The sequence below is a fragment of the Mchenga conophoros genome, linkage group LG7, assembly GCF_057382185.1.
Source record: "Mchenga conophoros isolate Kocher_MC1m ecotype Shallow Benthic linkage group LG7, M_conophoros_male_GT1.1, whole genome shotgun sequence".
NCBI classification, from domain to species: domain Eukaryota; kingdom Metazoa; phylum Chordata; class Actinopteri; order Cichliformes; family Cichlidae; genus Mchenga; species Mchenga conophoros.
In genome coordinates this window covers 61421609-61433752 of record NC_140532.1, presented here as the reverse complement: position 1 = coordinate 61433752, position 12144 = coordinate 61421609, and the positions used below count along the sequence as shown (strand labels likewise).

The window sequence follows — 12144 nt, the reverse complement described above, 5'->3', positions numbered from 1 at the left end:
GGTTTCCTCTGTTTTCTCTGTATTATTATAGGGCCTTTACCTTCACTATAAAACACTCTGAGGTAACTGTTGTTGTGATTTGGTGATATCTTAAAAAAAAAAACAACAGAAAAATTTGAATAGATGTGTGAAACCCTACACCATAAACTAGCATATTAAAATGTATTTATGTATTGCCTTATTAAAACTGTGAAACCTCCTCCTATGAGCCTCACAGGACTGAAGGAGGAAGCAGCATCAGCTCACAGCTGATTTTATTTAGTGCAATTAATGAGGATGAGGAGCTGGAAGCCTCACTTGTGTCCTGACCTTAAACAACATGCTGCAAATACTCTGTGTTGCTCTTGTGTGTGCAGAATATCTGAAAGACGGTAAAAAGTCAGCATCTAACATGATTATTTTTTTTAAATTACATTTTTCCTCTTTAAATAAGCAAGCGGGTGTTTTTCTCTCCTGTTGTGTTTCAGTGTACTGCAGTCCTCTACAAGAAGCCAAACGAGGTATAATGTGTTCATGTTTAAGCCTGGAGGGATGAGTGTCCTGGTATTTTAAATATCAGAACACTCTTGAGCGTTATGCTGTGTAAATGTGTTTTTACAGCTCTTAAAGATGACTGGCTAATCAAGGCGGTGCATTACATGGAGGAAAACCCAGAAACTTTAGAAGGTGAGCCCTAACAGTGTTTTGGTCATATTTTTTCTTCATACATGATGCTGTACCTCACTGCGCACAGTCAGTTGTGCGCAACCAGGAGCCACAAGCTACCTAGGTTTATTCAGTGTTAGTTAGTCATATGGGCTGAGTTAATTCTTCTAGATGGAGTTTGATTATTAATGGATCAGATCATTTTGGCTAACTAGGAAGCACCTCAAGGGTGTGGCTGATAAATGTTTTATCAGCCGTTATTTATGAAGTTTTTAGGATATCATTTGTAGTTAATAGTCAAACCTTTTCAAAACAAGCACTGGAAACCTTAAAGTTATCACATGAACTAATGGTAGAAAATAAGTGAATGTGATTGAACAATACAACTTTGTAGTAGCACTTTGTAGCTTCATGCTGATCTCCTCTTGTCGTTCTGTTAGAGCTGATGGACAAAAACTATGCTTTGGCAGAAGGAGACATGGTGCTGTTGGTGAGTTACCTGAGAACACATGCCAAAACTGAGGCAACAGATCCACAGACAGACTTCTACACAAAATTTGGTTTGAAATGTCTGCACATTGAGTTTAGGAAAAAAGTTTGCAAGAATCGTACTCTTTGTAAATTATGGACATAACCACAGCCATGTTAGTGGGACCTGTGGTAAACTTCCAGCTGAGCATTTTTGCCACCATAATTCTAGTGTTCTGAATCCAAACATGATCAGAATGACAGAAACTAACAACAAGGTGGGGCCTTGCCTCCTTTGAGTCTAATGTGAACCATAATTTACAAAACAAATTCAGAAGGGCATGAACATGGCAGTTAAGACCAGAAAATCGTAGGAAAAAGTTCATTGAGGTCATTTAAGCTTCATAACACTGAGCAAAGATGTGATGTGGACTAGGCAGTCGGTGAACACTCTAAGTATTTCATTTCTTCTGCAGAATGACAGGAATGCAGTGAGCAGTAGCTGGCCAACTCTGGAGATACCCTATATCATTAGCCCAGATTTAGGTAAGCACAGTATGTGCATTTCATTGGATCTTTGAGAAGTCTGTCTTACTGCCACTTTGTTTTTCAGCTAGTCGCACAGATGATATTCTCTCTGCTATGGAGATGGTGTCCAAACACACCTGTGTATCCTTCCACAAGCGAACCATCGAGCAAAACTACCTGCTCTTCAAAACCAGTACAGGGTATGTAGTTTTCTGAAGCTCAGTCTAAACTCTGTTTGAACTGCAGTTGGAGCTCAGATTGTATGCTGAACACCCCAAGTTTTCTGCAGCACTTAGTGTTCTGATTGGGTTTCTGAAATATTCAGTTTCTGTATCTTAACATGACAATATGACATCCTGGCTGCAGAAACCTCTGGCCTGTACTGCAGGTCAGCATACTCAGAACCTATATCAGGCTTCACTAAATCTAGTAACTGCTATCACGTAACAGAGAATCACTCAGCAATGTCAGTCTACAAAAGAAAAAATGGTGAATTTGGTACTTCAGTCATGCCTCAGAGCTCATGACTGTGAGGATGGAAATGGATCAGTTGAAAGTGAGTTTAAGCACCCTGACCAAGGCACATAACGCTGGTTTAAAAAGAAAAAGACTCTCCTCACTGCTGGCAAGATTAAGTACAGCAACAACTGCTTTTTATTTTTCAGATATTAATGTTTAAAGATGGATGTCTCATTTAAAAGAAAACAAAAAAAAAAAAACAGGACACTAACCTGCAGTTTTGTTCTAGCTGTGCGTCATTTGTGGGCTTAAAGGGTGGCGAGCAGCCTGTTTTTGTTGGGCCCCAGTGCATGGTAGGTAACATTGCACATGAGATTCTTCATGCTCTGGGTTTCCACCATGAACACACAAGGATGGACCGTGAACAGCACATCACCGTTATTCACAGCAACATTATGCCAGGTAAGGGTTCTCCTCAAATATTATCTGTACTGTTTAAACGCTATGGTAGCTAAATGGTCATAATGCTTGGAACTTGTACAATAAGAAAAAGTGTTTTGTATGTATGTGTTTTTCAAACTCCAGCTTTCCCTTTATTTGACATAAAAAAATGAACCTGTTTACATGTGTGAGGCAAACACAGCTCTCATCTTGGAAGATGAGCTTCACCACAGTTTACTGCACATTGTGCATTTACCAAAACTTTTTGGGGGTTATTGATTGTTTACACTCAGGGAAAGTATCACATGTCTTTCAGGGATGGAGAAAAACTTCAGAATGCAAGATGGCGAGACCTTTTCTCTTCCATATGACGCTACCTCCATCATGCACTATGGAAGGTACAGTACCCAAAATGACAAATGCATAACAAACCGTTTCTCTGTAAAGGTTATGTGGTACTTCAAGGTGATTACTCTTGTGTCAGGGATTTTTTTTCAGCGACCGGCCTGCCCACCATCTTCCCAAAGAAAGATGTGAAGGAAATGGGACAGAGAGATAAACTGACAAAGACTGACATTGAAAGGGTTCGACGTCTCTACAGCTGTGGTATATTCTCAACTCTGCTCACTGCACATAAATTTCATTTGTGGTCTCCACATTTTGAAGCTTTAAAGTTAGTGTGGCCACCATATTTTTGTTGGAACCAGAAGTGATCGCATGTGGAATCTTAGCAAGGTGCACCGAGGCGCTGTTTGGTGCTAATGTGGAGAAAGTGATCCAACAAAATGTCTGGGATTGTCCATCAAAAAGTTGTCAGCCAAGCTGCCTGTCAAAGTAGCCATGCCTCTGAATTCAAGTCTTACCCAAAACCAAGTGAGTTGTAAAGATCCATTAGCTAAAAAGAGCACCCCAGCCTAATATAGGACTTTTGTTTTCCCTCCAAGTGGCAAAAGTGAGTTTCCTTGTGACAACCATTTTGCATTTTTAATCATTTTATATGTACATATGATTTATATATACAGTTAGGGCCGTATGTATATATATTTAGACACTGACACAGGTTTTGCCTGTTTACTAAAACATATTCATATTGTTGACATGGACATAATATGTAGACTCTCAGCTTTCATTTGAGGGTATCCACATTCAAATTGGATGAAGGATTTAGAAGTTTTAGTTCTTTAACATGTGCTACGCTATTTATTTTTTTAAAGGGACCAAAAGTAATTGGACAATTGACTTAAAGGCTATTTCCTGAGCAGGTGTGGACAATTCCTTCATTATCCCATTATTGATTAAGAAGATAGTAGGCCTAGAGTTGATTTGAGATGTGGCGCTTGCATTTGGAAGATTTTGCTGTGAACCATGCGGTAAAAGACATTTTCTGTGCAGGTGAAGCTGTGAAAACGGAAACAAAACAAAAAAAAAATCATAGAAATTGCTACAATATTAGGAGTGGCTAAATGTACAATTTGGTACATCCTGAGAAAGAAGGAAAGTACTAGTGAACTCAGCAATGCAAAAAGATTTGGATTCTTTGGACAGATTCTACCAGAATGATGGTATACCACATCACCTGTAAAACATGGCACAGGCAGTGTCATTGCTTGGTCGTGCATGGGTGCCAGTGGCACTGGGATACTAGCGTTCATTGGTGATGTGACACAGGACAAAAGCAGCCCAGTGAATTCTGAGGTGTTCATAGACATGCTGTCAGCTCATATCCAGCTAAATGTAGTCAAATCGATTGGGTGGTGTTTCATTATACAGATGGATAATGGCCCAAAACATGCAGCCAAAGCAATCCAGGAGTTTATTAAAGCAAATAAGTGGCGTATTCTTGAATGGCCAATTGAGCATGAATTTCATTTGTTGAAAACCTGAGACAGGCCCACAAACGGAAACTGAAAGCTGCTGCAGTAAAGGTCTGGCAGAGCATTAAAAAGGAGGAAACCCAGCATCTGGTGATGCCCATCAGTTCAAGACTTCAGGCTTTCATTGGCAACAAAGGGTTTTCAACCAAGTATTAGATATGAATATTTTATTTTCAGTTATTCCATTTGTCCAAATACTTTTGCACTCTGAAATTAAGGGATTACGTACATGCAATCTTTATGTAACTCACTGAATTAAAGCTGAAAGTCTGCACTTCAACCGCATTTCAATTTAAAATTCATTATGGTAGTGTGCAGATCCAAAATTAGAAAAAAAAAAGTTCTCTGTACAAATATTTATGGACCTAACTGTATAAAATATGCCAATGAAATGTATTGGCAAAGGACATCAGCAGTTACCTTTGTGTTTACCCAGAATTTGTAGCACATCTGGTTAAAGTCTGAACCACTCTGTAAGCCGTCCAATATAATACCAACATAAAGGAAAATCTGTAAGGAAATATAGGGTGGGCTTTGTAATTTGTTACTTACCGCATTCAACAGTTGAAAGCTGGAATAGATACCTGAGCTCTGGCCTCAATAGCAAGTATAAGAATAACTGAAGGAAACTAAAGACCTAATAATAAGTCTCACTCTGAACAGACTCACAATGTAAGTCAGCCAGCAGAAATGGCCAAAACACTAGTGTGGCAGAATATAGACTTTAAGACCCGAATGAACAGATTACAAAATGCCAGAGGGGGGCTGTGTTAAAGAAACTGCTGAAGTCTCAGAAATTAAGGACTGAAAAGATGCAAACCAACTACAGAGAGGGAAAAATGTCAAACAAAGAAAAGATGTCTGACCGAGACATGGCAGTCAAATGATGTTGAACTGACAACAAAGATGCCCTTGAAAGCTGATTCTGTTCATCTGGAGTTTGCAAAATTTAAATTAAAAAAAAAAAAAAAAAAAAAAAAGCGATGACCTGATGATCCCAGAATGTCCTTTCTGGGTTTTCCTTGCCTCGATTATTGAGGATGCATTTGGATGTACAACGAAGATGATAGCAGCAGTTTAACTTCCAGAGATTTAAAAGCTTATTAAAACCATTTATTAGACAACCATTTATTATATTTTTAAAAAGTCAAAGTTAACTAGTAATTCTATACATACAGACTCAATGAGTTTAAAAAAATGCTGTTTTTAATCTTTGCTTGTTTCTCATTTTTCCAAGATTCCCTTAAACAAACTGAGAAGGAAAGCCATGACTGGGATGATGTCTGATCTCGGTGCCACCGATGGAGGCTATGAGAACCAGATTACTAGCATTGTGGTTCTATCTGCCTACTCCAGCACCTGAACAATGACACTAGCAGTCAGCAAACAAACTAGTTGTCATCACTGACACATCTATTAATGAAAATATGCTGGCCAGGATCTGGTGGATTCATCTCCACTGTTCAATAAACCAAAATACTTTGTTTCTCTCTAACCAGAATTTGTTAAGACTTTATTGTTTGCACTTTTTTTGGCTTCTGGGGGAAGAAATGGTAGGCTTGATGATCAGATGTGCACACTGAACTCACTCAATTTCTGAATTTTAGAAAAATAGACTTCAATTAAGGGTAAAAGAAATATCACAAAGGAATACAGGTGATGTAGTTTATAGTGCGATATTTGGGTTTTAAAGAGCAACACCCATATTCTCACGAGAGCATGGGTGTAAAAGCTGTTCTGATCCACACTCCAGTCCAGAAGGTGGCGGTAATGCACCTGAAGGTGTTTGGCAACCGGTATAAAAAGATAGAAGGCCCCACAGAAACCAGTGTGAGTATTCCAGTTTGAAGGACCACTTATTCTGATGAAAATAAACTGGTTGGCTAATAATTGATATGAATATGTTTATTACAATTATGAACTCAGATTATGCAATTAGTCTTTTAACGTTTAATAGAAATTCTTTTGTTTACTTGTTTTTAACAGGAAGCGGAACCTAACCGGAAGCACGTGTCGGTGACGTCTTCCTTGAAAAACAAAAACAAACCTGTGTGTTGCAATATTTCTGTTTTCAGTCGACGTTTGATCAGCGCCTGAAATCGTTCGTCTCGTTTTTGGTGTGCGCCTTATGGTAAGACTTGCATATGTATTTAAATCCAGAGAAAACCAACAAATGATCGCTTCTGCCTCCTGCTAATGTGGCTAGCTGCCTCTGCCAGCTTGTGTTGCTCAGCTTAAAGCATCCAGAGAAAAACGAAGACTGTGGGCTGAAGATCCGTCCTATTCTTTTGTCCCATCTTTCTCAGGTTGCTGCAGTTTACCGGTAATAGCTTGTTTGAGAGCCATGGCCCAGCAGAGAGGAGTAAACAGCCTGCAGTTCAATCAGGACCAAAGTAAGTTGCCTTTGTTCATGAGCTGAGTTGGTGCACGTTTTAGAACCAAACTAAGTTGAGTTACTGAGGAGAAACCTGGCAGATTTACAGAGGCTCGAAAATTTTATTCATATTAACGTCAAAGGGGAAAATGCACACCCAAAAGAACAAGATAACAATGGGTACAATGAAACTAGAGAAAGTGGTGTGAGAACGGTGGCACGTTCTCTGGCTACACAAAGGGAAGGCCTTCAAGGGAAATGGCTTTGTTCTGTAACTACATTCTTTTCAGAGCTTTTCAACATAAAGTTGTCTCGGAAATAATCCATGTAAGATTTCTTATGTCTTTTAACTTACAAGTCGCTCTCTGAAAATTTGGTAAATTATGATATTAGAATAATACACATAGATGAAACTGAACACTGCTGTGAAAAACCCAGAACGATTTACGAGCTAACCGCCAGACAGAAACTACATGTATTAAGCTGGTTGTGGTTAAACATATTACATATACAAAAACAGAATTAGTAAGAAATACAGAACCAGGCAAATGTGTGATAAAGGAAAATCTATATGTACCTTCAGTTATTCTCCTGATATCCATCCACACGTTCATTAACTACCAGTGATTACTTGTTTTGCCGGTTAATCGTCTGATTTTCTGACCTGGTCACTGCTTGGTGAGCACAGCCTTCCCCCAACAAGGCAGCGCTGAGACTTATCTTCTGTCTAAACTGAAAATGTATTGCAATATGTTGATGAATGTGTAGATCAGAGGGAAGGTGTGGGTTGAGTAGTTTGGAGACAGAGTTAGAGAGGCGTGTTTTGGACATGTGCAGATAATATAGAAGATAAACAGCATTATTTAGAAAGAATATATTAAACTAGTATATAATAGCAAAATCAGTCTGATGAGTCTGTTACTGTTGCTGTTGCTAGCACTATGATGTAGCACTTGAATCAGAGTCAGAATACTTTATTAATTCCTAAGGAAATTATGTGTTTACAGTTGCTCCAAGACGATAGGAACAGCAACAGACTGAACTAAATTAGATAATAAAATAGATTACAAAGTTACAAAATATAAGAAATAACTTTAATATATACAAGTAGCTCAATTATAAATATCCAGAATATTACAGAGAACTATGGAGGCAACACAATGAAAAAGCCCCTGATGTCCCCAGCACCTGGTTCAGTTTGGAGGATTATTACTGGGCTGTAAACGGCTCCAGGCAGCTAACATGTTAGATTTGCCAAAGCTGAATAAGAATGATTCATAGGTTTAAATCTTCTCTGTCCTCTAATCATCACCAGGCTGTTTCTGCTGCGCTATGGAGACGGGGGTCAGGATTTACAACGTGGAGCCGCTGATGGAGAAGGGCCACCTGGGTGAGTCCTCTGACCCGGCTTTCACATGTAGAGCAGTGCCTGAGAGAGAGCTCATTCATTATTTCTAGACATGCTACCAATATTTTTCAAGACATTTTGGTAATTATTTTCAAATGTTTCATGAATATTTCAGACATGTTATGTGTTTATAGATGTTAATACTTTTCAGACTTTTATTAGTGTATTTAAATGTTTTTCGTGGTACCTCAAGTGGCTGAAATGCTGGGAAAACGATGACTTTCATAACGAGAATACAAGGAAAACATTGTTCTTGTGCACCTTTCCCTAAAAAGGACTTGAATATGTGTTTGTGTCATTTGCAGACCATGAGCAGGTTGGCAGTGTAGCCCTGTGCTCCATGCTGCATCGCTCTAACCTGCTGGCCATAATTGGAGGTGGAGTCAATCCTAAATTCTCAGAAATATCTGGTGAGTTGGTTTAAAGTAGGACGTGCATTGTACAGCTTTGACCGGTGTGTGTGTGTGTGTGTGTGTGTGGGTGTGGGGGGGAGTCATTATTATGAGAGGTGTTTGCTATACCCAAGATATGTGAGTGCACCTTAAAAACATGATGGAAAAATAAGTTTTTAACAAAACAATGTCAATGTCTCAGTGTTGATTTGGGACGATGCTCGGGAGTCACGGGATCCTAAGGACAAACTGGTGCTGGAATTCACCTTCACCAAGCCTGTTCTGGCTGTCCGCATGAGACACGACAAGTGAGTTTTACATCACCTCACACATGCTGTTTATTGTCACTGAACTGTCAAAATGATAGTTGCCTTTGCTCCCTCTAGGATCATCATTGTGCTGAAGAACAGGATCTATGTGTACAGTTTTCCAGACAACCCTGTCAAGCTTTTTGAGTTTGACACCAGAGATAACCCCAAAGGTATCATACTACTTGTGTAGAGCTGTTTTTCCATTGCAACATCCTGCTTAGCATTTTGAATACAGTGAATTCTTTCTTTCAGGTCTTTGTGATTTGTGTCCCAGTTTGGAGAAACAGCTTCTGGTCTTCCCAGGTCACAAATGTGGCAGCCTGCAGCTGGTTGTAAGTCACAAACAAACAGGACGTTTTATTTCTCCTGAAGAAAATGTCTGTGTCGTAAAAGTCGTAGTCTAACATGTTGCTTTTTATTCAGGACCTGTCCAACACCAAACCTGGAACATCATCTGCCCCTTTTACTATCAACGCCCATCAGAGCGAGATTGCCTGTGTGGCACTCAACCAGCCCGGCAGCGTGGCAGCTTCAGCCTCTCGTAAAGGAACCCTCATCCGCCTGTTCGACACAACGACCAGGGACAAACTGGTGGAGCTGCGCAGAGGAACAGACCCTGCCACTCTTTACTGGTAAACACTCAAGTAGTAAATGGGTAGTGCACCGATGTTCCAGAATATTTCAATGTTCCTGTGTCTTCAAAACCTCTCAGAATCAGACCTCAGTGCATGCAGCAAGGAGCACACTTAGCGTTACAGAGATCCTTCACCCAATAAATCAAAAATAAATAAATAAATGCCCTCTTCCTAAAACTCCTATGAATGTATATGAATAGAGCCAGTTACAAAAATATCTGTCTACACATTTCATTCAAAAAAAGATCACCACTGCACAGCTTCAGTTGATATTAACCATACGTTGTAACATCAACAGGGGTTGCTGAATCTGGCCCATTATGTGTTAATGGGCACATTATGTTCTCTGGTAATTTCTTTAATTAATTAAATGAATTACAATAGTCTAAACTAATATATATCTTACATCTTAAAAACTAGGATTTTTTTTTTTTTGGCAATAGAACAATACATTAATTCTGTTCCTCCATCAAGATCAGAGAAATTAAAGACAAAGAAAAAGGCCTTCTTATTCCATATTTATTCTGCATGATGAATAAACTGATTTTAGGAAAAGTCATGAAATATGAGGTGAGGGTTTTAATGTAACCGAGCTACAGAATGGCCTGTAGCTCGGTTACATTACATTTGGCAGTTGTAAAATGATACTTGTGGTTTTTCTTTCCAGCATCAACTTCAGCCATGACTCATCCTTCTTGTGCGCATCCAGTGACAAAGGCACAGTTCACATCTTTGCACTCAAAGACACCAAACTCAACCGTCGCTCTGCGTAAGACCACTTTCTGCTAATTGAGTCCTTTTAACACACACACACACACACACACACACACACACACACACACACACACACACACACCATCGTGATCCTCACGCCTCTGCTCCTCTTCATCCCACAGGCTGGCACGTGTTGGGAAGGTGGGTCCTGTGATTGGTCAGTATGTGGACAGCCAATGGTCATTGGCCAGCTTTACTGTGCCTGCTGAGTGTGCCTGTATCTGTGCTTTTGGAAAGAATACTTCCAAGAACGTCAACTCAGTCATTGGTGAGGGAAACGTCAAAATATAAATGTTGTCTTTTGTCATATACACAACACAGCAACATGACTGCATTGGTTGTTACAGTGACATAACCATAAATTCACACCTAGCATGTTATGGTTGGCTCGTTCACTGCTAAACAAAGAAGGAAGAGCCGGGACTTCCGGCGTGAGGACATGGTAGCATAGCACCAGAGACCCTGCTATTGGGGCTCAACAATAAAGGAGGAGATGTGCGGCGAAATAATGCTTATTGGGAATCTGAAAAAGAAGTCGGTCACAGTGTAACATCCCGAGAGTCAAGATGGGGAGGGGAGAGAGCCACACTGGAAGCACACCAACCTATAGACTCTCAAACAGCTGATCCCGTTTTCTTTATTGGTTAGGATTTGATAGTGATGGGAGTTTTACCAAAATTCATAAGATTCTTTGCTTTGATGCTGTTTTTAATGCGTTTTAAGGATGTAAACACAAACATTTTACCCATGTCTGCAATTATTAAAAAAAAAAAAAAAAAATACGATAGTGGCATGTGAAGAAAAACAAACTTTATAGCTTGAATATTCAGTGGATTGCTGGATTACTAAAACAATCGGTATCTGCAGCCCTGGATCATGTGTGTGTCGGCCTTTGTGGTTTAAAAAAAAAAAAAGTAGTCCAGAAAACTCCCATAATGACCATTCTGCACTGTATGCACCATGGACGCATGTTTTACACTTAGCATGAGTTCACTTGTATTTACATATGGCATCTGATATTTTAACAAGAACAAGAATTCGTGTCATTGTGCCTTTTTTTTTTTTTTTTTTTTTTTTTTTGTAGCCACAGTGCTACACTCTGTGTGTCTTTAAAAAAGAAAATTGTCATTGTAGTTCTGTTTTGTCTCCTGCAGCCATATGTGTGGACGGGACCTTCCATAAGTATGTGTTCACCCCTGATGGAAACTGCAATCGAGAGGCCTTCGATGTGTATCTGGACATATGTGATGATGACGACTTTTAAGGCCACACAGAGAAACAAGTTCTAGATGAACATGAGGATTATGAATGGAAAAAGACTGATTTTAATGAATTATCTCCTGCTGTGAATCTGAGGAGCACAGACTTAATGCAAAGAGTCTGTTATATGAAGTTTTATGTAATCAGTTTTACTTACAGTGTATAGCAGTGTGAATATAAAGTTTTCTATTGGGCTGTTAACCATCACTCTGAAAAGTTCATGTTATATAACAAAAACAGGAATGTATATGTTGTATGTCTTGGAAACTAATATTGAATTAAAATGATACTAAAATTTGAATTCACTTTTGCTAAGAAAGCAGAACATGAAGCCCTGTTATTTGCCTGTTACATTAGTGAATGTATGGTGCACATTTCATGGCATAAACAAAAAGCACTTACGTGGAAATGTTGCTTTGTCATGCTGCTGTAGCAGATCACAAACTTCCAGAGCTGCCACTCTCTGGGGAGTATTTCCTTTTAAAGAACATGTACTTATTTTATGTATATTTTGTTCTTTTTAAACATGGTTAAGAAGTTGGTAGTGCAGTAAAAATTAGATAAGAGTAGCATGA

The 12144-nt window shown here is 39.2% G+C and overlaps 2 protein-coding genes across 2 annotated transcripts; both read left to right on the top strand.

Moving 5' to 3' along the window:
- The first annotated feature begins 220 nt into the window (after nucleotides 1-220).
- LOC146571421 (hatching enzyme 1.2) lies at nucleotides 221-5905 on the top strand. The gene is made up of 10 exons (XM_085281288.1): nucleotides 221-371; nucleotides 468-500; nucleotides 601-666; nucleotides 1086-1135; nucleotides 1590-1659; nucleotides 1727-1841; nucleotides 2390-2562; nucleotides 2858-2939; nucleotides 3026-3147; nucleotides 5653-5905. The coding sequence occupies exons 1-10, from the start codon at nucleotides 320-322 to the stop codon at nucleotides 5700-5702; spliced, it is 813 nt and encodes a 270-aa protein (XP_085137414.1). The 5' UTR covers nucleotides 221-319; the 3' UTR covers nucleotides 5703-5905.
- A 489-nt stretch (nucleotides 5906-6394) lies between these two features.
- wdr45 (WD repeat domain 45) lies at nucleotides 6395-11870 on the top strand. The gene is made up of 11 exons (XM_085280601.1): nucleotides 6395-6546; nucleotides 6722-6808; nucleotides 8105-8179; nucleotides 8503-8607; nucleotides 8792-8897; nucleotides 8976-9070; nucleotides 9153-9232; nucleotides 9324-9532; nucleotides 10203-10304; nucleotides 10432-10577; nucleotides 11464-11870. The coding sequence occupies exons 2-11, from the start codon at nucleotides 6760-6762 to the stop codon at nucleotides 11571-11573; spliced, it is 1077 nt and encodes a 358-aa protein (XP_085136727.1). The 5' UTR covers nucleotides 6395-6546; nucleotides 6722-6759; the 3' UTR covers nucleotides 11574-11870.
- The last annotated feature ends 274 nt before the right edge of the window (nucleotides 11871-12144 follow it).